General features: G+C 41.7%; 1 protein-coding gene across 2 annotated transcripts in view; it reads right to left on the reverse strand.

The window, feature by feature from the left end:
* Nucleotides 1-1,049: 1,049 nt before the first annotated feature.
* MGAT4D (MGAT4 family member D) overlaps nt 1,050-27,454 on the reverse strand; it is a 41,800-nt gene continuing 15,395 nt past the window's right edge. Inside the window, exons 3-15 of one of the 2 annotated variants that reach the window (XM_079989500.1) lie at nt 26,127-26,267; nt 22,854-22,987; nt 19,123-19,169; nt 17,681-17,794; nt 15,872-15,947; nt 14,299-14,413; nt 11,668-11,798; nt 9,959-10,066; nt 7,719-7,912; nt 6,773-6,851; nt 4,134-4,239; nt 2,674-2,786; nt 1,050-1,263 (exon numbers count right to left, since the gene is read on the reverse strand). In XM_079989500.1, coding sequence (XP_079845626.1) covers nt 1,213-1,263; nt 2,674-2,786; nt 4,134-4,239; nt 6,773-6,851; nt 7,719-7,912; nt 9,959-10,066; nt 11,668-11,798; nt 14,299-14,413; nt 15,872-15,947; nt 17,681-17,794; nt 19,123-19,169; nt 22,854-22,987; nt 26,127-26,267 — 1,409 coding nt within the window. In that variant the 3' untranslated portion in view covers nt 1,050-1,212. The remainder of the gene's footprint in view (nt 1,264-2,673; nt 2,787-4,133; nt 4,240-6,772; nt 6,852-7,718; nt 7,913-9,958; nt 10,067-11,667; nt 11,799-14,298; nt 14,414-15,871; nt 15,948-17,680; nt 17,795-19,122; nt 19,170-22,853; nt 22,988-26,126; nt 26,268-27,454) is intronic. The other variant, XM_079989501.1, reaches the window with a different exon arrangement.

Below are 27,454 nucleotides of genomic sequence, written 5' to 3' on the forward strand. Positions count from 1 at the left end.
TATTCCGGGAATCCCTGGCATTGAGCAACACTAAACAGGGTTAAGATGTGGATGGGATATAGGAGAAGTGCACACTGATGACAAATCCTATGCCCCACTCCCACCCCCCAAGCAAGGCCACACTCCAGCCCCTGATTGGGCACAGGAAATTTCCCTCCCACTGACTTGCATTAGGTGTGGAAAATATATTGGAAAAGGCTGTCCCATGTTGACAGCAGCCACACCCCTACCGCCCTGATAGAACATAAGATAGATGTAACTCAGCACCCTATCACACCACACCAACATCAACAAGTAAATTGTTACTCAGATGATATAGCATGGGGCTACATTGCCTTAGGTTGTGCATGCACAGAGCTCAGGAGGGAAAAGCTTGGTGATGGGAAACAAGGGGAAAGGGCATTTTGCATGGAAAAAGGAGCACTTTACATAGTAATCTGATAATTTACTTTCCCCCACCTGAGCCCTTTGTGAGGTAAACAGTTGCTCCTTTCAGGCAATTCAAATTAGGAAAACAGCAGAGAGGAAAAAGCTGAAAAGCCCTCTCCCAGGACTGCTGCTTCAATCTGTCTTTGAGTGCCTCCCTCCCCAGATGTGACTGCTGTTATGAAAAAAATTTTTTGGGGGGAGAGCTGATTATGATCACACAGTCCATTTGGGAGGGCTTTAGTTATGAAGGAAACTGGGTTGCTTTGCGTCACTGCATCTCTTACATCAAAGGGCTGCTGTGAAGATAAAGTTAAAGAATTCCAGTTCCGTTACCTGAGCAACTGGTTAGGGAAAAATGGGATCAAATAAATAAAGATTAAAAAAAACCCCTGCTGTAATAGGACTTTAAAGGTATGTAGTTTTGGCAATACAACTATGTTTTTTTTTTGTTTTTTTTTAAAAAGGTGTATTGGTAATCTACTGTACAATAAATTAACATGTGGTATTTACAGTGCAATCCTATGGGTTTTTATACCCTAGAATGTGCGGACAGGACTGCATCCTTATTTGTTTAAGCTATTGAAAGTATTTTTATTTACAAAGGGTCTGTTGGTAATATATTATCAGTATTTCCAAAAAAATAAGATTTAATGAGATTTAAAGTAACATTATCCCCTCTCCTACTACACTGTATTAGGAAGGAGATTACATTTTATAGTTGACAGTTTTGCTGCTGCCACTAGATGGCCTTGTTTCCATGTAGCATTCAAGATTTCCATATTTTCAAAGAAGTGTTTCTTTCTTATTCTCTTCCCACTGCATCTTTATGAATATCTACATAAAAAGAAATGAGAATTTGTCAACATTTATGGAATACTGAAAACATTTATCTTGGTTTGTTTGCTTATAATATCTTTACATAATTCGCAGTTGTTTCCTCCAAATCTCTCAGTAAGATATTCTGTAGGTAGGAAAATGTCAAATTTTACAGACTAATCAGTATTAACTATTCTGTCTGAAGATGTTGCCAAAAAAAAAAAAAGAACACCACCAGAAGAATTAACAGTAAAGACAAAGCTTTGGAAGTGCTTTGGAAGTCGTTTTCCAGCTATATGGCATATGGAATTTTTTTAAATGGAAAGCACACAAGCATCTCCCTTTTATGAAATCTTCCATTTACAAATTCAGAATGTTACTGAATGGGAAAACAGGAAAATTCTAAAATGTCTCCACACTTCTAAACTCATTAATTGCAAAGGCTCTTCCCCTACACGACATAAAAGGCCTTCTTGCAAACCATTGCGCTTGGACTTACATATGAGAGTGCTTAAAGAGCAATTCTAAGTAGGGTAGATGGGAGGGAACTGAACTGGCAGATGTTATGCTATTTCCAAAGCTGTGATGGCTTATGCTGTTTAGAGAAACTGGTGGTGATGTTTTTTCTTTTTTTCATACGACTTTTTAATTTGCTAAATTCACCCCATTGGTTTTGATTGGTGCAGGTGGGGGGAATGAACTATGTTCAATTAGGAAGAGATGGCTGCATGGGCGTAGCCAGGATTTGGGGGGGCAGGCCTTTTGTTAGGGGGCACAGAACCTCAGTTTGCTATGTATTTTTATTGATTTAGGGGGGTAAGCTTCCTCTCCATGCCCCCCCCCTTGGCTATACCCATGGATGGCTGCTGTGATGGCTTCAGACTCTTTCAGTTGCTGTCAATGGGCTGCCCTGTGCAGTTGCTTGCTGAATAGTTGGGTTTTCAAGGCCTTCAGCAGGTGGGGTGATGCAACCTACCTGCAGAGTCCCAGCTGCTCCTCCCCTCTATGTACCCAGCAACAGGGACTTTACTTTCGTCTCTTCAATCCCTGCTCAATATGAGCAGTTCAAAGAAACCTATGCCACCTCCATGTTTGCACAGTTAATGGGCGCAATCCTGGGTTTCTTGGGGGAATTGAGGGTCTTTGGATCTCATGATCCCTAGGCTGCCTCTGACACAACACTGTCCCTAGAATGCTCCATTTCAGAGCCTACCAACTGTGGAAACACCACTGACAGTAAGTTATAAATGCTGAATTATCTGTAGTTGTACTGAGGGTTTGCAGGCACAGATGCCTCGTCATCGGAGCTCCTCTCCCCCGGCAGACGGGTATTTTTGCTCCACCTTAACCCCTTCCAACCAACAGATCTGAGGTTAGGAGTACTCTGTTAATTATCTTTTGACTAGTTCTTTATTCCTACATGCTTACCTCACTCAGTAACAACCACGTAGCAGAACTAGAATGGATGGATAAACGAAGAGCTTTTATATTTCCTAAGCTTGGGTTGACGATGCCATCTGCTATTCCATTTTTGAATGTGCCTATATGTGAATGAAAACATTATTTTTGGTATATGTTGTAATAAACCTATTTTCCCAGAATAGTAATAAATAAATAAATAAAAATCTTATTTTATATTACCTTAAATAAGGTACAAAGTTAAATAAATGAATATTGATTTTTTTTTTTACGTCTCAATGAGACATCACTGAAGTGGGCATACTATCATATTAAAACCTTGGTGCATATCTTTGTGATGTTAAAACTGTGCAATGAAAACCTGTGACTTTTGTTTCCAATTCATGATCCTGCATAGCGGTTTGTAAAAAGGTGTTATTTCCTTGCTCTAGGTTGTAGCCAATGGTGGCTTTGACTTTGTGGAAAGCGCTTTGGCGCATGCAATTTTCAACAATTGGGACATCCAAGTTTCAACAATCCCCTCAACCCAAGTGGGCTCTTTGCATCCCTGCTCCTCAGCAAAGCTACTCTTGAGGGTGGAGGGACCTTCCAGAACAGAATGATATTAGACACAGAACAGAAGGTTACAGGGTGGAGCAGGTATCAGAGAAAATCAGATACCCCTAATTTATGCTGCCACAATCTCTTTCGACGAAGGCAAAAGTCACAACTAGATGCAATTTTCAGTCCCCCAATGATAGCCTTTTACAGGCTGGGATGAGGCCACACCCTTTCTTTGATAAGACAATGTTCTTTACCATAGGTGCAGCCTACAGCCAGACATGCTAAGGACACTGATAGGAGAACAGACCATTAAGGTTAGAAGTCAGACTGAAGCGATGTGCACGCTTGCACAATAATGCACACTGGACATGACTTTGTCAGGCAGACCAGAGTTGGCTATGCAAAAAGTGAGCTGAAATTCTGTCTCTGCCATGCAGTCACTGGGTGGCAGGGCAGTACCAATCATAAATCAAGCCCCTCCAATGTTCCAACACTAAACACAATCTTGCTACCCCTTTCTTCTCTCTTGTGTTGTGTTGCTTTCTTGAGACATCCAACCTTTTATATCCCCTGTCCGTCCCTCCCTCCCTTCCTTCCTTCCTTATCTCCATGTCTTTCCCCCATTTCTTCTTCCTGTCTTCCTGCTCTGGTGGGCTGTTTTTTGTGTCCACCCTTAGCCCTACCCCCCCAGCTGCTAATACCTCTTTATTGAATGGGGTCATGTGGTTTTGGCTACATAAACACAATCATATTCTAATCGGTATTAAAATAAATGATTTCAACTTTCTCATGCAACGTTGTCATGAAAGGAGTACAACTTTTGGATCCCACCCCCTAAATTATTGCAAAACTTTAAGCTGTGCTGCAGTTTAGAAGAATATAAAAACCAAGCTGAAACCATCTTAGAAGATATATATATATATTACCTATTTGAAAATATCCATCCTGAGTTTTTACGATTTTAAAATTCCCTGAATTGCCTCCTGCAGACTGTATGTCTATCTCCTGTAACAAATAAAAAGAAAGAAAATCCTAACTAGTTTTCCAAGAGGAAAGCCGAGCCTTATTGTGCACATTTCCCTTTTGCAAATCTCTCCAGCCAATAGTGCTAACCATGTGATAACCCATGATATCCAACTAATCAATTCCAGTTTTAAATTCGTTTGTAACAACTATGTATGCTGTTAACATATTTTAACTTTCCCTGGGCAAAGTTATTCACTATATACTGTCACATACTCTTTTCAGTGTTTTCCTTCTCTCAGTTTTTACATGTTTAAGGACAAGTTTCAAATCAGAGAAATTGATGGTATTCCAATAATGAATCAAGGGATTCTTAGTTGCATAAAAGTTTTGGCTGACAGCTTACCTTCCCATATTCATTTCTACTATGCCAGTATGTTCACTATTGTTTCAAAGCACAATGTACTAAACCCAGAGATTTGCTTTTCTTCCAAGCTCTGGTGAGTACATTTCTGGCAACCGTCAGTAAATTGCCTATCAATTTGCAATATGTTGCATAAGCTGGGTTCTCAGTTGTGTACAAAGCAACAGAACCACTGAACACTTCATGGGCCAATTACCTCAGTTGACTACAACAGTATAGGCAACATGTGGTCTTCCAAACATTTCTGGGCCACCACTCCCATCATCCCTGAGCATTGGTCATGCTACTTGAGGCTGACAGGAGTTAGGAATGTAGGAAGCAGCAAGTGGTCCATCTAGCTCAATAGTGTCTACACGGACTGTAATTGCCTCTCCATGATTTCAGGCAGGAATATCTCCCAACCCTGCCTGGAGATGCCATCAGGGGTTGAACCAGGAACCTTCTGCTTGCAAGGCAAGCGCTTTATCACTGAGCTATGGCTCTTCCCCAGGTTGGAGTCCAACAGCACCTGCAGGGTCACAAGTCCCCCATCCCTGGGTTACAACAAATATAGTGGTACCTTGGGTTACATACGCTTCAGGTTGCATACGCTTCAGGTTACAGACTCCGCTAACCCAGAAATAGTACTGTCAGGGGCTCAGGAGCAGAGGCACAGGGAAGAGAGGAGATGGAGAGCGAAGGGGAAGAATCCGAGGGGAGCGTAGGAGAAGAGGACAGTGGACCGAGGGATTCCATGAGCCTCTCCAGCGAATCGGAAGATTCACAGAAGGGGGCGCCAGTGGCCAGGGGTAGGGGGTTCCCAAGGGGAATGCCCCAGGAGCAAGGGGGCAGCAGGGACTCCCAGAGCAGTAGCTGGAAATCAGGACCAGCTTCCCCACCAGAGCAGAGTGGGGGGGGAGAGTCCCAAGGATCGGGGCCAGTGCATTCCCCACCAGGGAGAGAAGATAAGGCAGGGCTGACCACGCCTCCATCAGAAAGTCGGACAACGGAGGAGAGGTCAGATCCGGCCAGTGTCCCGGAAGAGGGAAGCAGTGACCGAAGTACTGTAACGGTTAGGAGAAAGGTCACTGGGCTGGCGCGAGAGGCAAGTTCAAATGTACAGGAGCGCGGGACAGCAGAGAATGAGGATTGGGAACCGGGTCCTAAAGCCCGCCGGAGGGAGGGGGAGGAGCTAAGCGACTCAGCGTCGGAAGAATCCAGAAAGGGCAATGCCCCAGCGGGCAGGAGGACCCAGAGGAGGAGAGAGCAGCATAAAAGGTGGAGCAGGGCTAGGATCTTAAACTGGTGTCATAGGGGAGGAGACTCAGACGGGACTTCGCCGATCTAGGGTTTAAGACGTAGGGCTGCACGCTGTGGCTTTGAAATGGAAACTGAACTTCAATAAAGACTTTTGTACATTACTACAGCCTAGCGTTGGTCCTCTGTGAGCTGGGACCTAGAGGCAGCTCTGACAAGTACATTGGGTTAAGAACTTTGCTTCAGGATGAGAACAGAAATCGTGCTCTGGCGGTGTGGCGGCAGCAGGAGGCCCCATTAGCTAAAGTGGTGCTTCAGGTTAAGAACAGTTTCAGGTTAAGAATGGACCTCCAGAACAAATTAAGTACTTAACCCGAGGTACCACTGTAAAAGATTGCTAGTCAAAAGATCTGCAGGAGAAAATTTTACAAGGCAGGCCCAACTTCCGTTTCTCTCCCCCCCCCTTTTTTTTTAGCTGATCAAACACACAAGGTGCTATCAGAGCAATATACCAATATATAGAAGAGAATTTATTAAAATATAAGTGCCTGCGCCTGTAAGACATATACTACTGGTCCTCAAAGACTGCTCTCTGTTCCAATAACAGATTGACTTTTTTAATTATTATTTTGCACTATGGCAGCCATGGTTTGCAGTCAAAGTTGACTTCTGCAGTGCTGCCAAAGGCCAAGGCAATCAAACACATTCTGCCACCACATGCTGAAGTCAGATCAGAAGCAGTGCCTGGATGAGATAAAACTGGAGAGATGCTTATCTCTGAGCAGAATTTTGACAAAACTGTCCCGTATGAGGTTGAGATGGTAACATCCTGACAGGTTATGACTGCTGGCCAGGAATATTAAGAAAAGAGCAAGACTTCTCCCTAATATTAATAATAAGATTTGAAATGCTTTATATCTATGTGAGAACTGAGATACTTACAGCATTGGGTAAAACTTCTACAGTAGCATCAACTATTATATCTCCTGGATGTTCAGCATTTCCGCTTTTAAAAAGGTACCTGCAAAACACATTATTGGGGCAAATTTAATAATGCATTAAATATTTAACTTATAGTTATTTTATGACAGGTCTTCCATTTAATGTTCTCTGGGAATATTTTACAGATGGAAGAAAGAGCATAAACAGACTGAGGGTGAAATTCATGGCAGATAACACTCTGCCAATGCATCGTATTCTTCTTTAAAATTACAAATAGGGTACAGAGAGCTGTAAATTCAATCAGAGGAGTGATGGGCTACAGTGCCTACTTCTTTCTCCATCAAAGATGTTCTTCTCAAATAGGGATGGTTGAATGAGTCAATTTCAGGTTCTCAGACTTAAGTTCAGTTCTCCACATTTCCACATCAGCTTGCTTTTTAAATTTTGTTTTAATCCTCATGAAAATGTATCAACATTGGAGTGCAAATTTCTCCTAATAGACACATTTCAATGCATTTTTTGCATAATATACACATTTTGCAAGCAACTCCAACTAATACAATGATTTTTTGTATATTATCTTCTTTTCTTTTTTATTATTATTTATACCCCGCCCATCTGGCTTTCACTATCTGGTTTTCACTAGTAAATGCATCATTATGCACACTTTACCTACAATATGTATTTTTTTACTCATTATTTGGTTCAATAAATTCATTGCAAAATTCAGAAAAATGCAAATTTCAAAGGATAAGTGTGTCTTGGTTTGCATATTGTTTCAGGAAATGCAGAATAGGTAGATTAGACTGTAAATGCAAACTGAGCTGAATTTGTCCCCCATCCCAATGTCCAGCTTTTTCACCCATGGGAGAGATTAAATAGCTTGGAGAGGGCAATTTGGATGAGAAATAAATTGGAGTAAATGTTCCTACATCATAATACCTACCTTTCTATTTTTATTGGCTGCCAAAAGCTGAACAGAATATAATCTCCAGCCACAGGAGCAAAAGCCCAGAAAAATTCTATTCCTTTATAAGCTTTTTCTAGGGTAAAGTGCTGGAATACTTTTAGACTTGTAGTCACTTCTGCAGCTGGGTTGACATGTGCTGTAAGTAATGGATTTTTGCCGAAATCTCTATCCTGTAAGACATAAATGTATATTTTTATATAAAGTTATCAACAAAATGAATGGCAAAGACAAACCATAATCTTTATACTTTAAATGTGCTGTAAATTATAGTCATGGATGCATCACTGAACATTTTGCAAATAAAATCAGTGGCAGTCATTGATGAGGTATAAACTATAACTCTTTTCAAACAACCAGTGCAAGAATAGGGTATTCATGTAGGAGAGGAGTAAGATCCAGGTATCAACATACAGTGGTACCTCGGGTTAAGTACTTAATTCATTCCGGAGGTCCGTTCTTAACCTGAAACTGTTCTTAACCTGAAGCCCCACTTTAGCTAATGGGGCCTCCTGCCACCGCTGTGCTGCGGCTGTGCAATTTCTGTTCTCATCCTGAAGCAAAGTTCTTAACCCAAGGTACTATTTCTGGGTTAGTGGAGTCTGTAACCTGAAGCGTATGTAACCTGAAGTGTATGTAACCTGAGGTACCACTGTACATGCATTTACTAGACTGCGATGGTGAACCTCAGGCGCAGAAAGAAAGCCACATGTCCTATTTCATATGGGGCAGTCCTTTATTTAAAGGCTGTCTGGATAGTTTTCTATCTGAATGAACACCTAGTGCAAATCGGTTATAAAAATATAGAACCATAAGAAGACAGAGCAGAAGCCATAGAGCTGTCCATCAACAGTTAGCAGACTGGGCAGGTGTACAAGCATGGCTCTCGCAGTGGAATGGAATGTGCTACCACAGCCTAACTGAAAAAAGTTACGCTGAGTGTTGCAGAGCCAACCCTACCATCTGGCAAAGTGAGATGGCTACCTCGGGCAGCTGATTTGGGGAGTATGAAAGAGCAGCTAATTCCAAGTTACTTAATTTATTGTTGTAATTTTGTTCCAAAAGAGGAGGTGCATGTGAGATTTTTTTGCCTCCAGTTCCAAAATAACATAGCCACTCTTGATTATTATGCACCTCGACTTTGGACAAATGTGGTGCTCCAACTCAAGAAGCAAAATGTTTTGGGCCAGCCCTGAGAACGAAACCTGCTGCTATGATCTCACTCCCATTCCGTGCATGTTACACATACATAGATCATCTAAGCAAATCTTTACATTTTATGCACCATTTTTGGAAAGAAACTTTGCCAGCGTGCAGATGAGCCCAAAATTTCAGCCACTTTGCAGGGTGGGGTATAAAAACAAGAGGTATTCATTCATCTCTAAAGAGGAAACAGTGACCCATAGGTCTACGGCCATTAAGGACAGGCAAACTGCACTCAGCTGCTTAGCCCTAAAATTAATTGAGCTTCTCAGGTTGAACAATCAACCATTCAATTATATATATATATTAAATTTCCAAACCATCTTTCGTCTAGATGGATTCCCAGGCAGTGTACAACACCCTCTAGGGAGGGTGTTCCATGGTTGTGGTGCTACCACAGGAAAGTCAAAATCTTGAACACTTGAGTAGCAAAATTCCTCCCTACCCTCCCTACCAATTTCATCTACCCCACTTCCTCCGGAAAATAATTCTTACCTTGGGCAAGGCAGGACAATGGGTGGGAGAGACAGAAGGCTGGGGCAGCCAGTTCAGAGCAAACTCTCAAACTATAAAACACATGCAGCTATTGATTGTTGGGCCAGACCCATAATCCCCTGCTGAAAATGTCAGCTCTGTGTAGCTCTGAAAATACCCTGTAAGGCTACTTTTTGGCTGCATGGAGCTGTCACTTGCAGCTGGGGGTCAAGGAGCTGGTAAGCCCCACATTCTTCAGCTGTAAGCTAAAGAGGGGCGAGGTAACATCCAAGCAGGTGTATTTGCATTCTTGAGCACTCCCACTATGAATAATCACCCAATCACTAATGGCTATTGGGGACTGTGATTTGTTTTGCTAGCAGACACCATGCAGGGCAGGGGACTAGTCTTGGCCTCTGTGCAGTGCTTCCACAATGTCTCTAGCACTTTATTTGCCTTCTCTTTGAACTCGGTGACGGTTGTATTTCTACACTATTGACACCGTGATGTTGAGAAAGAAGCAAATGACTAATAGAACTTACCTTCAATTTCTGTATTTTCCCAGTCAAAGAAGAATGAATTCCCACATGCTGAAAGAGAGATGGCCTATAACGCATGCGCAAATAGGTCTTTTGCCGTTCACAGTGTCTCTGAAAACGAAACCATTTCATGTAAAACAACAACAGAAGGAGGCAACCACATTCAGCTGCATTTCAGTTTCTCTATATATTTATAACTTTCTGTTGCAAATATATTCCTTCACAGGTGAACAAACCACCTATACTTTGTTATGCTTGTGGTGCTGAACTGACTGTGGACACTGCCTATTTTTTTTGGGGGGGGGTCTCACAATACCAACTCAGCAAGGTCATTGTCCCTCTGTTTGTGTTGCTTGCTGCATTTGCACAGTGTTCACACTTAAGAGGGGGACAGGGATGTCTTCACTCAACATGTAGATGAGACAAGGAACTGAAGCAAGTAGAGACTAGTGAGAGAGGGGCTCTGAAGAAATGTCACAGTGCCTAAAACCTGTTTTACTGGAAGTGCTGCAACCCTAAGGAAGCAATCAGAGCTAAGACACAGTAGCCAGGGGGTGGGATGGGATAAACATTAAAGAAATATCATACATATATCAATTTAAACTAACCACCCAACTCTTTGGTTGTAGGCTTCTAGTTAACTTTAAAGGTATTTGTTGAAAAAGACTACACACAAACTCAATTCAGGTTTGGTATTTATGAGCCAACAATGAATAAGGGAAAGAGTAAGATTTTTTTAAAATGTAGGATTAACTGTTTAATTGCAGATCAACTCAACTGATCAACTTCAAAATTAGGTCCAATATTCCAGCAGATATGGTTCCAGCAGATATGGTTTTAGTAGGATTCAGTATGCCATAGTGCTTTAAGTGTTGGATTAAGATCTGGGAAACCAGAGTTCAGATTCCCACTCAGCTATGAAGCTCTCTGGGCAATATTGGGCCAGTCACTACCTCTCAATCTAACCTGCTTCAGAGGGTTGTTGTGGGGATTAAATGAGGGGGGAAATAGAGTATTATACCTTGAGTTTAATGAAGGAAAAGCCTAGATCTACATGTAAGAAATAAACAAACAAACAAACAAACAAACAAACCACATCTTATTAAAATATATAAAGCAATAGCGGTCTTGAAAATGACAGAATAATATATAAACTCAAATGTATAATTCTAATGGAATATCACATGCAAATAGTTGTGCACAAATCTAGCTTGTATCAACTTACTGTGTTACTTATAAACTGGTTTTAAAATAAAATACCCACAACATATCTAAAATGACTAACCATAATTGAAAACCAATTAAAAAACCACAATAATATCAACAGATAAAATGCAAATGATCAACTGCTTAAATTAGATTTATTAAATTATTTTGTACATAACAGCATTTTTTTGTATTTTAATTGTGTTCATCATTTCTGTTTCTGTCATGTTACAGTATATTACATTCAAACTTACAGAATAATGGAATATGCATTTTTTCATAGTGAGGTGACATGATTGCACTGAAATTTATGGAATTTGGTTGAGTTAATAATTGTGAACTCATGCTGTCCATTTGCCCCAATGGTTGTTTGGAAATTCCAGTTGTGTAAGCAATCAGCAACAATTTCCTTCTCTTTTTGTTCTAAAATGTAATTGTATTGTCAGTGTTTGCCCATCTGCCCCAACCCCATGCAACTTACTTTTGTTAATAATTGTAGTACTTACTGCATCTTTCTCTGGATTGCAAACTTTAACCCAAAGTAAGTGGTCTAGAAGCCAGTCAACTGGCTTATCTTTGTAGAACATTAACAAAAATTCAACTATCAGCGGCAAGTCTCTGCATCGGAATAATTTTCCTGAAAATGATGTTTTCAAAAAGGGAGAGGTAAATCACAACTTTCCATACTGCACAGTAAAGCACAAAAGAATGCATTTGTGCATGTTGTTTCCATGATTATATGCAGTTTTATGCACACTTTACGCTAGTGTATGCATTTTTTGTACATATCATTTGACCAGAGAACTACACTGCAAAATTTAGAGATGTACCAATTTTGAAGGATGGTTTTGTTTCAGTTTGTATCTTGTATGAATTGGGCACGTTCGCCTTTAAACACTAACTGAATTGAATTTATCACCTATCCCTAGGTGGTAGTACTTCATGGTCCAGTGATGACCTCTTCAGGAGGGGTGGCACCACCTACTTTCTCAAGGTAGTGAGCATCTTTCCCTCTCACAGCAAGGCATGTACCACTTGCTGGACCCATCCAGTCAATCCTTTTCTGCCAGATTCTAACAAGGCAGGCAAGGTTGAGAGGACAAACAATTGGTCTAATCCATGTAAACATTCAGGCTTCAAAAACTGCAAATGATCCTATAAATATAACCAGATTGTGCTCTAGTAAACTCCACAGGACCTGCAACAACTGGCCTCAAGTTCAGAGTGGATACAAGTAGGGATGGAAAGATCTGTTCATTTTAGTTCTCTCAGTTTCTCATTTTCCCCATCTTAAATTCTGTTCTTCATATATCTGCTGCAATCTGTGTGGATTTTTTTTTAAAGAATCCTCATGAAAATTCATCAGAATTTTGGTGCAAATTTCTTCTAATGTACACATTTTTGCGTACAGCTGTGGCTAATGTACACATTTTTGCAAGCACTTTCTCCTAACATAATGGATATTTGTATGTTATATTTTCTAATGTATGGAATTTTATGCACACTTCCACCTAATATATGCTTTTTTGTAAATGTTGGCTGGTTGGAGAACAGCACTGCAAAATTCAGATGAGCGCAAATTTTGAAGGTGGCTATATTTCAGTTCTCATATTGTTTTATGAAGCACAGCCAGATTTAGGGCACAACCCAGCCCAAGCTCTTCTGAGTCCCATTGATTTCAGTGCTTAGCATTCAAACAAAATCCAAGTGGGGCATGAAAGATTTAGGGCACAATCCAGCACAAGTCAAGCTCTTCTGAGTCCCATTGAATTCAATGCTTAGCATTCAAACAAAATCCAAGTGGGGCATGAAAGATTTAGGGCACAAACCAGCCAAGTCAAGCTCTTAGGAGTCCCATTGAACCCAATGCTTAGCATTCAAACAAAATCAAAGTGGGGCATGAAAGCATTCAACTATGAATGAACAGCATACACGGTTAAAAAACAATGCCCCTTACAACCTGTAATACTGCCTTAACCAGATAGGATGAACCCTGAAGGAAGAACAAAACATGCAGAACTAGTTGATGTTTTTCCAACAGTTGCTTACGCAGTATTTTGCATTGTTTCTAAATGCAAGTTCTGGAGATTATAATCTAAGTACCTGCTAATTTACTTGGGCCATGTTTTGCTTTCTTTGATCAAGGTGATTTATTAATGGAAGAACTTAAAAACCTGCACAGTACAGATACTCTATTTTGGTTCCGTTACAGGTTAATTCCACTCATTGTTCCTTGGATCTGCCTCATAGGTTTATAAATCATTATGCTGTCATAAGGTTGTGTTCAACATTTCCTTGTTCCAACCTGTCAACTATTTCCCATAAATTAATAAGAAAAGAAACTGCATCCAATGATTGTCCAAGGGGAGGAGAAGTTTGGTTAAATTCTCAAGTGAGGTTTTTGTTCCACCTATATTACTTTAGAAGTAGCTGAAGGGTTTTGTGAGCATCTTTTCCAGCACATCCCTCCTTCAGTTCAGCCTACTAACATGAATGAATGAAAAATTCATTCTTAATTCAGGAGCAAAGTTGTTGCTGATAATAGGCACACACTTCCTCTCTTGCTGAGGCTGCTCCTTTGCAGTCTTGGATAATGTTGCTTTGTTGTTGTTGTTGTTTAGTCGGTTAGTCATGTCCGACTCTTCGTGACCCCATGGACCAGAGCATGCCAGGCACTTCTGTCTTCCACTGCCTCCTGCAGTTTGGTCAAACTCATGCTGGTAGCTTCGAGAACACTGTCCAACCATCTCGTCCTCTGTCGTCCCCTTCTCCCTGTGCCCACAATCTTTCCCAACATCAGGGTCTTTTCCAGGGAGTCTTCTCTTCTCATGAGGTGGCCAAAGTATTGGAGCCTCAGCTTCACGATCTGTCCTTCCAGTGAGCATTCAGGGCTGATTTCCTTAAGAATGGATAGGTTTGATCTTCTTGCAGTCCATGGGACTCTCAAGAGTCTCCTCCAGCACCATAATTCAAAAGCATCAATTCTTCGGCAATCAGCCTTCTTTATGGTTCAGTTCTCACTACCATACATCACTACTGGGAAAACCATAGCTTTTACTATACGGACCTTTGTTGGCAAGGTGATGTCTCTACTTTTTAAGATGCTGTCTAGGTTTACTTTACTTTACTTTACTTACCAATAAACCCAAGCTGAGAAAATTCAAGAAACATCCACTCCTTTGAGTCCTGTAGCACAACAAACTCACTGATTGTTTGTATATATGATGGTTTGGCTATAATATCATCTTCTAGCTGAAAAAAGAAATCAACTTTTTTTCAATTGCAGCCATAGATCTAGAGACCCTTTACAGATAATGTAATTTTGTTGCTTCCAGAGAAATAAATGAAATAAGCAAAAGGAAAAGAAATGGCAACAGGGTATCAATATAAATATAAGTCACTTCTGTACTCCATAGCAGATTAGCAGAAATGGAGGCATAGACGAGGCACTGCTATATCCTAGGAAATGGGTTTGCAGGATGAACACAAAACTGGATAATCCTTTGGGTGGCATGTAAACAGTGTTTTTTTTTCTGGGGGTACGCAGGGGTACGCATACCCTTAAGCATTTTGTGAATCTAAGTTTGTGGGGAAGTATTTCAATATGAGTAGGAAAATGAGAATACCCCCTAAACATTTTTTTTTTTAGAAAAAAAGCACTACATATAAGCATCACAGCGGTAGAGTGAGAAGGTGGAGAGTCAGAATCACTAGTAGGCTGATTAAAAAGTAGCAAAGATTGTAAAAAAACATATTAACTACATATGAGAAGTGCTGTTTAACGACTTGAATCGAGAAGTTTAAATTTGGCGCAGTAGAAATAATAAGATGTCTTCTGAGGAGATTCAAATGTGGAAACTGGATAATCGAAGCCAAAGGTTGTTTAAACATTAGCATTTTCCCTCATCAAACAGTAGGTAAATTGATATGCCTTATTGTATAGTTTTCTCACTGGAACTGCTTCTTTTTTACTTTAACAACTTGATCTGTCTCTTCAATGAAAAACCTGCTATATATATATATATATATATATATATATATATATGCTACAAATAAGAACATCATCTTGTGAAAAGCTGTGGGTGCCAAGAGTGCTGCTGAAGTGAAACAGTACTCCCAATAAATGTTCCTGACTTTTTTTTTCTGGCATGAGTTCTGAATCAAGCTGCTAAAAGCTGCTGTAGTTTTTAATGTTTTCATTTCATCTCCCTTGAGTGTTAATAAAAAGCACTTTCTAACAACTCCTGAAACAGAGCTTCTCAAAGATGCTTTCAGCTTTGGAAATGCCTAATTATCTCAGGATGAAGCGGACCTAAATGGACACAGAGAATAATTACAATTCACCCCAGGTGAAGAGGGATTTGGCTGCCTGTTCTTATGGCTCCTGTACAGCCATTATCTGTTCCCAGGCATGACTAAAAGTCTCTCAAGGGACCCTCGTGGACTTCAGAAATTATGAACGATTGCACTGAAAATATTGACACAATTTTATCTAAACCTCCCTCAACCTTTTATTGATTTACAGAGACGCTGGCCTTAAAAAAAAGAAATGAAATTTATAGCTTACATAAGGAAAAAGAGGAAGCTGCAGATAAGAGGGTTTATTTCCTTAAACTGCCTTGAAAATGTTGCTAATTTCTACACAACTACAAAGGACAGAAGAAAAACTAATTTAATCAGTGCAGCAATTTATGTAGCATGTGAACCTACCTGTAAATAGAATGTTCCCCTTGGTTGGGCATACATCATTAAGAAGCTATAATCCAAATTCTGTTTTGTTCTCCATCTAAACAGAGGCAACAAATTATTTTTAAAGAGGAGCTTACTTTTATACTATACTTTTTTAGACAGACACAAGCAAACTGTTATCTATAACTACAGTAATTCAATCTAGTTTTCTGCATGGTACTGAGGATTGAAACTGCCTTGGTGACCCTGGCTAATAATCTACACTGGCAGAGTGACAACAGGGACTGTAACTTTGTTGTTTCCCTGGGACTTATCAGCAGCTTTCAGTACATAAACCAGAGTTTCTTCTGCACTATCTACATAGGCTGCAAGTTGGAAGCCCTCAGTTACTCTGCTCCTACTTTACTGGGAAGTTTCGGAAGGTGGTGTTAGAAGACTTCTGTTTGTTTGTTTGTTTGTTTGTTTGTTTGTGTTTGTTTGTTTAAAAGAAATCCAAACTAATTGCTTTACATTTTTAAACAAACAGAATAATAACCATAAGTAATTATCCTGTGCGGGGTTCTGCAGAAATTTATTGTTTCTACCATGATTTTAAACTTCTGCATGAAACTTTAGGAAAGATTGTCTGGAGGTTTGGAGAGAGTTGCCAACAATACACAAGTGACATCCAGCTCTTATTTCTCTTTTCCATTTCAACAAGGTGTGAAGATGTCAGCTTAAAATATTTGCCTGAAATCAGCAACGGACTGAATAACAACAAATGTTTTTGCGTAAACCTCAGACAAGAGGTTTATGGATATACAGTACTTCACCTGGGTGGGGTCATATTCCCCAGAAAGAAACTATTGCGCTCCTGGATCTAGGCCTTATTGATCAGTTCTTCCCAGGACTACCTCTTACTAAAAGTAGTAACAGCTCATAGGTATTTTAAATTTATTTATTTAAGTAACTGATATACCTCTTTTCAGACGGACCTCAAAAAAAGTTTGCATAAGATTTTTGTGAGCATAACTATCATTTTTAATAATAATAATAATAATAATAATAATAATAATGTAATCATATTACATTAAAATGAAAAAATGCAAATTCTTTGCTTGGAAGAATATGTTCTCACTTCCCTCAGGGCAAGAAGTCTCTGTGGTTACAGTTGAAGGAGGCAGGGGCTACATTGGGGGCTGGATGTTGATGATTCCTCAAGCTTCTGTCTCCTCTACTCCCCCCAGGGCAAGATGGTCCTGTGGCGGCAGCTGGGGAAGGGAGGGGTCACAATGGGAGCTGGATGCTGCCAACATTGACAGGTATTGGGGAGAGGGGAGCATCTGAGTGTGCTCAATGATGCTGACAGAAGCACTCTTGCCAGTCTACACTCCACCACAGGTGGGGAGGCTGCACTGATTCTCCAGCAAGAGCGGTGTGGGTGTCCTTCCGTGAGTCTCTGCTGGAAACGGATGCACCTGGGTGCCCTCAGGTTTACTTGGGAGTCAGTTGGATGCTGCCATTGGGCCCAAGACTAGGGCTGCTGGTGGGGAAGGGTGCTGTCCCCATGCTCCAGAGACCAAGCAGAGCTTAGAGGCCAAGCAGGTCTCTGGGGCCTCCTCTAAGCTGCAGCTGCCGACTCTGCTCCACCCTGGGGTGAACTATTTACCTTATATTTGCAGTTGTGGCACTTGTTGGCTGAACCATGCCTTGTAGTTTCAAGATACTGAGAGCTGCTTTGGGAACAAAGCTTTAAAACCAAGATATTCACTTTGAAATAAATAAAACAACCCTCTTTTTAAAACGCTTATTAACGTGCTGTCTGAAATCCTCACACGCCGCCTTTCATACCTTACTCTCTCACTTGAATCCCCTAATGATGCCTTGAGATTGGAGAACTTGGGATAATAGGAAGCAGGGGGAGAGACAACCTCCAGGACTCCAGAAAGTGCCTCCTTTGGGAAGCTAAGAAAAGAAGAAAAGAAAAACAGTATTCTCTCCCGGTGAACTTCTGTTTAGAGGTACAAACTGCATACAGGATCAAGGGCTTATTCATGTTTGTTTATGCTTGAGGGAGGACATTTGCACATTTTATTATAAAAAAACATTTATTTTTCCTGTGTATGTGTATTGCAGACTTGGGTAAAGCGATCCTCTGTTACAATTGCTCTGTGGCTTGAGATATGCCACCGCTACATTCAGGGGTTGCCTGTCCTGTTTTGCCACCTGAGGTGAATTGGGCATTTGTGCCTCCTGCCCCTCTTTGACTCTCAACTTGGTGGGAGATGGGGGACTCTTCAAAGCGTTGCTGCTTGGCTTCTCTGCCTGGGACCAGGGAAGACAAACAGCAGGGCCATATGCCAGAAGGCCTCCTTCTTGTTGGTGGAAGCAGTGGGGCAGGCAGAGTGCCGCCTCTTGCACTTGCACCGCCTGAGGCAGACGCTGCAAGGAAACAGAGGGAGTCAACCCATTCAGCAAGTCTGGAGGCAAGACCTCCCTCCCCAACCCACAGCACAGCGCAGTACCCCTAGCATGAGAGCCCTATTAGCACAGGAAGCAAACATATAGTTCGCCAGACTCTAGGCAGCCCTGGAGGAAGGGTTGTGACACCTCAAATATGCATCTGCACATGAACGCTTTAGCCTCAGGAACCAACTAGCACAGGAAGCAAACATATAGTTCGCCAGACTCTAGGCAGCCCTGGAGGAAGGGTTGTGACACCTCAAATATGCATCTGCACATGAACGCTTTAGCCTCCTGTGCTCCTTGGAAACCTATGGGACCAACTTCTAAAAACCATATTTTCCATACCTTTGACATCACAAAGGCACTCTTTACATTTTAATACATTAAAGTAGGATCTTATTTTGAAAGCAGACAAAAAAACACCTAGAACAGGGTAGAAGAATTGCTACTCCAAATGTCTAGATACTAGTAAAGATTTCTGATTACTTCATAGAATGTAAGTAATTGAATTCAATATTGTATACACACAAGGGTACTTTGGGCTGGCATAGTTAAATTATGTGGAAAGTAGTCTCCAGTTCACTTATTTAAAGATTATAAATGCAAAGTAGTGTCATAGAGAAAGAGAGAACTAAAGGATTTAGCTAAACTTTGCAATACTATTATTTTACTGTCTTCCTTAGTGCTGTAAGTGTTAATATCTAGTTTAGTATATGCTACAGTAATCCATGTTACTGATAAGTAAACTTTTATTGATGCGGTATTTTTAATGGCATAATATTACTTATTTTTAGTAGCCATAAACAGACATATTATAAAAATCTTACCGGCTTCTGATGCTTTCTGCAATGCTGTTAACATATTTTAAATCCACCTAAAAATTTACAAAAAAATAATAATCAACATTTCTGCTATTTTCTGAAAACAGAAGTTGTGCTAATCATACAGGAAACCATATGTGCATTCATTTTATTCTATTTTACGGTCACCATCGCTTAGCAATGGACACAGCAAAATTAATTTTATTATATGAATATTAAAAATTAAATAGAAAGAAGTTGCTGCACACTTGTTTACATTATATAGAAGGATTAAGATGTACTTCTCCTCATAATTATATGCAGAAGTATTGCTTTTAGAAAAATCTATCACTCTTACCTTGCAGCAATGAACTATACCCTCCTGATTTGTTCTCAATAATGGAAATGCAGCTGAGTTAATCACAAACTCTCACACACCCCAAACCTTTGGTGAGAAAATTCACCCAAGCAGTTTCCTTGCCTCAGGACATCCATTACAGAGAACTTCCAATAGTTTATTCCAAGTGTTTCCAAACTGTTGCATTTATATGTGAAATTGTAGCAACCAAGTTACAGCACATTCCCACAACATAACCAGACAGGGTTTTTTTTGATGGCATTGCTCTAGGAGTTCTAAAGCTTGCTATGAACACATTCTACATCTCTGGTACATTTATGCATTAATGCATGAGTAGGCAAAATAAGGCCCGGGGGCAGGATCCGGCCCAATCGCCTTCTAAATCCGGCCTGCAGATGGTCCGGGAAACAGCGTGTTTTTACATGAGTAGAATGTGTGCTTTTATTTAAAATGCATCTCTGGGTTATTTGTGGGGCATAGGAATTCGTTCATTCCCCCCCCCCAAAAAAAAATATAGTCCGCCCCCCCCCCCCAAGGTCTAAGGGACAGTGGACTGGCCCCCTGCTGAAAAAGTTTGCTGACCCCTGTTAATGCCATCAGGAATACCCATAAAATATTCAAATATTAAAGTCATGATAATGCACAATTGTGAGAAATATTGAACTCTAGTATGCAGTATTTGATCTTTTAGAGCAATCACACAATATGTCCACAGTATAAAGGTAAAGGACCCCTGGATGGTTAGGTCCAGTCAAAGGCAACTATGGGGTTGCGGTGCTCATCTCGCTTTCAGGCCGAGGGAGCCGGCGTTTGTTCACAGATAGTTTTCCGGGTCATGTGGCCAGCATGACTAAACTGCTTCTGGCTCATGGAAGACCGTGACGCATGCCAGAGCACATGGAAATGCCGTTTACCTTCCCACCACAGCGGTACCTATTTATCTGCTTGCACTGGCGTGCTTTCAAACTGCTAGGTTGGCAGGAGCTGGGACAGAGCAACGATAGCTCACCCCATCGCGGGGATTTGAACCGCCAACCTTCCGATCAGCAAGCCCACAGTATCTTGTGCTGTATATGCGGTAAGACTACTTATGTAGTTTTGGAAAGATTACCACCATAGGTTTGCAAAATTAATATATGTGAGAACGTGTCCTTTGTTTGCAGGTGCTGCCTAAGAAAACCATCATTTCGGCAGACTCGGCCTGGGCTTTATCTCCATCTCCATTATACACTGATTAAAGACTATCAGCATAATGTTGTTCCAGAAACTACAAGGTTTCTTCCCTCTTCAAGCTCCTACCTATTGCATTGTCCATTTAAAGCCATTGAGCTTTTGCTACTTTAGAACTCTGCATTGTAAACCAGAACTGCGGGATTAGCAAGTCAGAGCTCTAGCACTGAAACCTGCATTATTTGGGTGCTTTCTGCTTTTTGCTATTTTAAAAAAGGGATATCCACAGGCCAGTTATTGCATAGTAGCTCACAGTAGATGACCCTCAGTATGAAACATGGCAGGAAACAGCAATGCATTGGGAAATAAGAGACGGGAGATAAATCTATTCTAAAAGACCTAAATGTAAGGATGAGAACCCGTGGCCCTCCATGGTTTGTGGCCTCCAGCTCTCAGGCATTATGACCAATGGACAAGGATGAGGGGGGCTGTGGTCTGCAATATCTGGAGAACCACAGAACCACAATATCTGGAGAACCACAGATTCTACATCTTTGGTCTACCACAAATGACTTCTGATGTGACCTATCTAGGTTTAGATGGTAAATGTGGAGCAGGCAGGATTTGAACTCTCTCACTCCAGAAAGCAGCACCCTAACCACACAGCTCCTTGAATACAGGCTCATGATGGGTCATTTAATATTGCCTAGACCATGACACATGCCTTTACCCATGCATCATATCCAGAAATCCCTCCCAATGTGGAGCCTTATCTCAGTGCAACAGTCCAGGTTCAACAGACCCAACTGTTGAAGTTTTTTTAATGTTACATAAAATGGTGTATAATTGTAATGGTGTTGCATTTTAAGTTGCTGTGAAAAACGTGTGGACACATGGTGAAGGCTTGCATTGTTCCATTGCAAAGATAGGGTGGACTAGGTTTTATGACTGAGTCATGGGTTTCTGGATGGAATTTTTGAATGTTTACTTATGTTAATGAACAGGGGCGCTGAGTACAGGGGGTGCAAGGGGCTTCAACTCCCCTCAATATTTTGAAGCAGGGGCCCCAGTCCTCTCAGTATTGAGGGGGCTGACATCTCTCACCGCTGGGTGCCCTCTGCATGCCCCAGCCCCTGCCCCTGTTCAGCCCCCTCTTTACCCTTGGTTCTTTATTGTTTTCCACTGTGAAGTGCTCCTTTGCATCAACTTGCTCATCAACAGAATTTCATTCAGGGCTAGTGCAAGGCATTTTCCCACCTGAGCCAAGATGGATGAGCTGTCACTGCTTCCCCATGCACTGATCTCCTATTGCTGCTTCTTTACTTATTTGCTGTCACAATAGCAGCAAGGGTGGTCCTTTGGCCTTCTGTGTAGTAAACTGTGAAACTTTAAACAAGTGCGTGTGTTCACAACATCTTTATTAGGAGCACCTATGTGGCTTCTAGCTTCCTAAGGAACAGGTGCTGAGCCAGAGGTCATGGCTGGTTGGTTGGTGGTGGTGGTGGTTGCAGGGCAGCAGCAGTAACCAGCCAAACATTGGTGGGTGGGTAGAGACCAGAAGTCTCAGAAGGCAGGCCAAAGGACCCTGGTCTACCACCATGCCACCTGAGACAAGGGACTCACGTTGACTAATGGGTAGATTCACCCTGATTGCTTCTAACGTGCCCACAGATCTCCACATGAAGAAGAGTGTTGCAGCCCCACAGCTGGCTCCTGAATTAATCAAAGCAGTGGCTTTGTTTCCTCCTTGGGTCAAGACCTAGCTGTTTTCTCTGGTCTTTATGGGTAATGCTCAATATAGTGATCTGCTTGCTGACTTTAGTTTGCCATTGCTTAGAATGATAGAATCTTGACATGCGGTCTCCCATCCAATTTGAAACCATACCAGTCCCTGCTTAGCTTTCCAAATGTGCTAGCAGTTTTATTGCTGATGTTCATTGTAGTTCAATATATATCTAACAAATCGTCATTTTAGATTAAATGTATCTACCCCTTGAGATCAGCTGGCAGAGTGCAAGTTGAAAATAAATAAATAAATAACATTCTCTAATGTAGCAAAGGGGTAGAAGGGATTCTGGACCGTGGATCCCAACATACGTGTGCCAGGAGTGATGAGAGTTGGTGCTCCACGACATCTGCAGGGCCACAGATTCCCCACCTCTGTCTTATAGACAAATACAGACTGCTGCATTTTCTTTCCGTAAACACAAATCATTTCAAGCAAACTTACCTCTGCTACAAATATAATTATCATACAATGCTTCTTCTGATCTTCAGACATTCCACTTAAAAGGGATTGCAGTGTGTCCATCAAATAGCTCTCCTTTTCTCTTCGCACTGTTGGAACACCTATTACCATGGCCACTAATGTCAAAAAATGGGGACTTAGTTGGACAATTTTTTAAATCAGTACAAGAAAAAATCATTTTCATTTTCATAATGACACAACTACAGATATTACTAACGTGATACTGTTAGCATCCTTAGGTGCAGAAATCAGCACTGAGTTTAAACCAGTAAGAATAGAAATGCATATTCTACGTTGGTCATAATCCAATACTAAATTAGATTTACTAACTGTGTGTTAGAGTGTGGTTTTAAGTTTTGAATCCAGGTCCTCCTTATTTTGGGAATGTTTTGCATTCTCCACTAGTGGTCCATTTTATTAAGCTAGTTCCCTTAATTTTTTACTTCCCTTTAATTCGGACAAATTAACCCCCTTCATAAGGAGGATCTGTCATATTTTATAGATAGCAGCAGTAACTCATATGCTGGTGGTGGAAGCATCACAGCAAAAACATAAGGACAGCCTGCTATATCAGGCCAATGGCCCATCTAGTCCAGCTTCCAGTTCTCACAGTGACCACCCAAATACCTGTGGGAAACCCACAAGCAGACACTGAGCACAAGACCACTGTGCCCTCCTGTGGTTCCCTGCAAGTGGTATTTAGAAGCATACAGCCTCTGACTAATGTTAGGAACATAGGAAGCTGCCTCATGCTGAGTCAGACCATTCACCCATCTAGCTCAGTATTTCTATACTGAGCGGCAGTGGCACTGCAGGGTTTCAGGCAGAAATCTCTCCCAGTCCTACCTGGAGATGCTGGGGATTGACCCTGGGTTCTTCTGCATGCAAGGCAGGTGTTCTACTACTGGGATACGGCCCTTCACCTACTACTCCACTAACATCTGGGCAGAATTTTAAAGCAGCTTTGTGCAGAGCTGTCAAATACAAGCTTTTTACAAAGTATAGCACAGAGCAGACTCCCTGGAAAAGACCCTGATGTTGGGAAAGATTGAGGGCACAAGGAGAAGGGGACAACAGAGGATGAGATGGTTGGACAGTGTTCTCGAAGCTACCAACATGAGTTTGACCAAACTGCGGGAGGCAGTGGAAGACAGGAGTGCCTGGTGTGCTCTGGTCCATGGAGTCACGAAGAGTAGGACATGACTAAACAACAACAACAACAACAACAACAAGCACAGAGCAGGAGAATTACTGTGAGGGCAAAATGAGATAACAATGCACAAAAGGTGCATGTGAGAGAGACTTGAAGCCTGAGAAGATAGACCAAAAGAGGGGCCTATCTTCTGTATACTAAACAGAAGCAGCAAGAGAAAAATGCAATAGTCAAAAAGTTGCCTATTGTGCTTTCCTCCTCCTGCCAAGGTTTTACAAAGCTCTTCATCTGGGAAATTCCGCAACTACTCCTTGGACAAACCTTGGATAACTTGTAAAAAGTGGCACTTTTACATTGTCCTTCTTCTCATTCTCTTTCCACCCCAATCTCCAAGCAGTGTGATGGTCTAGGGGTCCAGACACTTACACAGGGTTCCTGTTTCCTTTAGAAATGAGGCTCAGCAGAGGATGTGGAGTTCTTTATGATATGTAGTTTATTTACACATATGTAAATAAAACTATGATGGAGGGGTTCAAAGCATTACACTCCAAGAAGGTCCCATCTCTCCAGGGGCATATTGTTGGTCTTTCAAATTTCAGCAGTGCCCTGTGCAAGGCCAATATTTGGTGTGTGTCCCCCAGCTCTCGCCTTCTGTTCTGCTCAAGACACTACTTCATAGTTGCAAAGCTCTGCAGCGCCCCCTAGGGACAGCTCCCAGAGCAAGAGAACCAATCATGCTGCCCTAAATCCGCCTCTGGTCTCTCCACTACTGCAGCCTCTGATTCAAAACAGGCTGCCCACATTGTGCTCTGCCCCCACTCTCTAGCTTGATGTGTTTAACAGACAGCAACCTCTTTTTCCTAAGTCATATCATCACCACTCAAATCCTAAATTTAACGCTGCTTTTTCTTTGCTCACCATCACTCTGTGGAAGGAGGGGCTCCACACCTTTGCTGTCTGGCACAGCCTATGCATTCCTTATGGCTTTCTTAACGGCGCTTCCCTTTCCCTTTATCCTTTTTCCCTGAGCCCAGAAAACTGGTTTGGCCTCTATTTATTGACACTGGTAAAATCGACATCTGACAGCCCATCTTAATTCTCCAAATAAATTCCAACACCCACTAGACTTGGGAATTTAAGGGAGGATCTGGCACCCAGGAATTTAGGAGCAATGAGGCGCCCGCAAACTCATAACAAATATGATTCTAGGAATATATTACAAAAACTGTATACACCCTGACTTCCCTGGTGAAAGGGCATGATATAAACATAATTATAACCACTGGTCTGGATCCAGCCTCATCCTTTCATGAACAGAAGCATTTATTCTGTTTGCAGATGGTCCAGTGGAGGCTCCTGCTAGAGCAGCCTTTCTCAACCTGTGGGTCCCCAGATGTTGTTGAACTACAACTCCCATCACCCCTAGCTAGCAAGGCCAGAGCTCAGGGATGATGGGAGTTGTAGTCCAACAACATCTGGGGACCCACAGGTTGATAACCGCTATGTTAGAGGAAGGGGAAAGGTGATACCCCTGTCTCCCTGCACACCCATCATCACCTCTTATGAAGTTCAGGAGCAGCTACAGGAGGAAGGAGGATTTGGCAAAAATTGTGTGCACCCCTTCTTCCACTTGGTGTATCATGTGTGCAGAGTTTTCTGCTCACTAGAAATCTGGATACAACCCACTGTTTCCCACAAATGCTAATCACTATGCAACAGCACAGCAAAGCAAGCTATGTGATTGGCACACAGTTGGCTATGTGGCAGATCTAACACCACACTTAAAGCTCTGCAAGTTTGCATTAGCAGGGCAAAAAGTAAGTGTGTGTGTGTGTGTGTGTGTGTAGTTTTGCTGAGGGTTGCAGCCCAGCAGATCACTACAGTTTCATCCCCCCACCATCGAAAGCAGTAGTGGAGGAATTTGCTATGGTGGGGCAGAGCCCCATTTGCCCATATGGACCAGCCACCACTGGCAGAGGGAGGCAGATAGGCACACCCACCATATCCTAACTCTTTCCAGAAGGCAGTTCTAATCTGGAGTTTAGGGTTGCTCTCTAAATACAAACAAACAACAAAATAAAAACAAACAAACATATTCTCACCCCCAGTCCTTCCTTGTCCAATTACAACATTTGGATAAATACCATCTTCATGCTCCTGGAGATGAGGCAGATAGTAATGGATATTTGAAAGATGTATAGGGAGCTTGTTGGCGAGACTCAACACGTTCAACTTCGTAGAGTCTTAAAGCGAAAGGAAAAAAGAGCTTTGGAACTCAAAATCGAAACACTTAAATAACTGCCTAAAATGCCAGCATGCTCAGAGTACTGAGATAACATCATGGCTGATAGCATACCAATAGGTCCAAACTGCACACTTTAAAAGCATGCAGCTTTATGGTGTAGCATTATGGCATAAGGCCACTATTGTGAAGCAGGGCTCTCCCACCCACCCCCTCCAATGTTAAGCTTAAGAATGTCATGCACCTTCTGCTCACATCTCATGCATTGGCTATTGACTGGAGCTTACAATTGGGTCTCCCAGGCTATGGGCTTATATCACATATACATATTACTCATACAGTGGTACCTCGGGTTACAGACACTTCAGGTTACAGATGCTTCAGGTTACAGACTCCGCTAACCCAGAAATAGTACCTCGGGTTAAGAACTTTGCTTCAGGATGAGAACAGAAATCGCGCAGCGGTGGCGCGGCGGCAGCAGGAGGCCTCATTAGCTAAAGTGGTGCTTCAGGTTAAGAACAGTTTCAGGTTAAGAATGGACCTCCAGAACGAATTAAGTTCTTAACCCAAGGTACCACTGTACTGTGAAACAACTCATTTTGCAGTATGATAAAGATTTTACCAGGGACACAGAGTAAATATCATTGAACTCTGTGAGGTTTACTTCTGAGTGTACAGGCATAGGATTGCTTTGTAAATTATTTCATGAGTTAGATATGACATTTATTTTTAAAGTCAGAGCATGGGCGTAGCCAGGGTGGCAGAGGGCAACTGCCTCCTCCTAAATCAAGCAAATCAATAAAAATACTTAACTAACTGAGGTTCTGCCCCCCCAACATGAAGCCGGCCCCCCAACATAAATCCTGACTACATCCATGAGTCAGTGAGTGTTGCCTTTCATCCAGTCATTGCAAAATAATGCACAAAACAATATATAGTGTCTCTCCCTAGGTTCTTCCTGAGATAAATTCTGGTGTCAAAGCTTGACTAAAGGGGAAACACATTAAGGGAGCTTTGCACAATGTAAGTTATAGGTGGCAAGAAGGTTCCATGCTCCTGAGTCCTTGTTCCTGCTTTTGCAGCTTAATTCAGACTTCTCTGTCCCAAAATCATTTTTAATGTCATTTTGGCAATTCTCTGTGAGAGAGTCAGTGTGGTGTAGTAGCTGAACGGTTGAACAAGGGAGAC

Source organism: Podarcis cretensis, assembly GCF_951804945.1.
Source record: "Podarcis cretensis genome assembly, chromosome: 9".
NCBI lineage: Eukaryota > Metazoa > Chordata > Lepidosauria > Squamata > Lacertidae > Podarcis > Podarcis cretensis.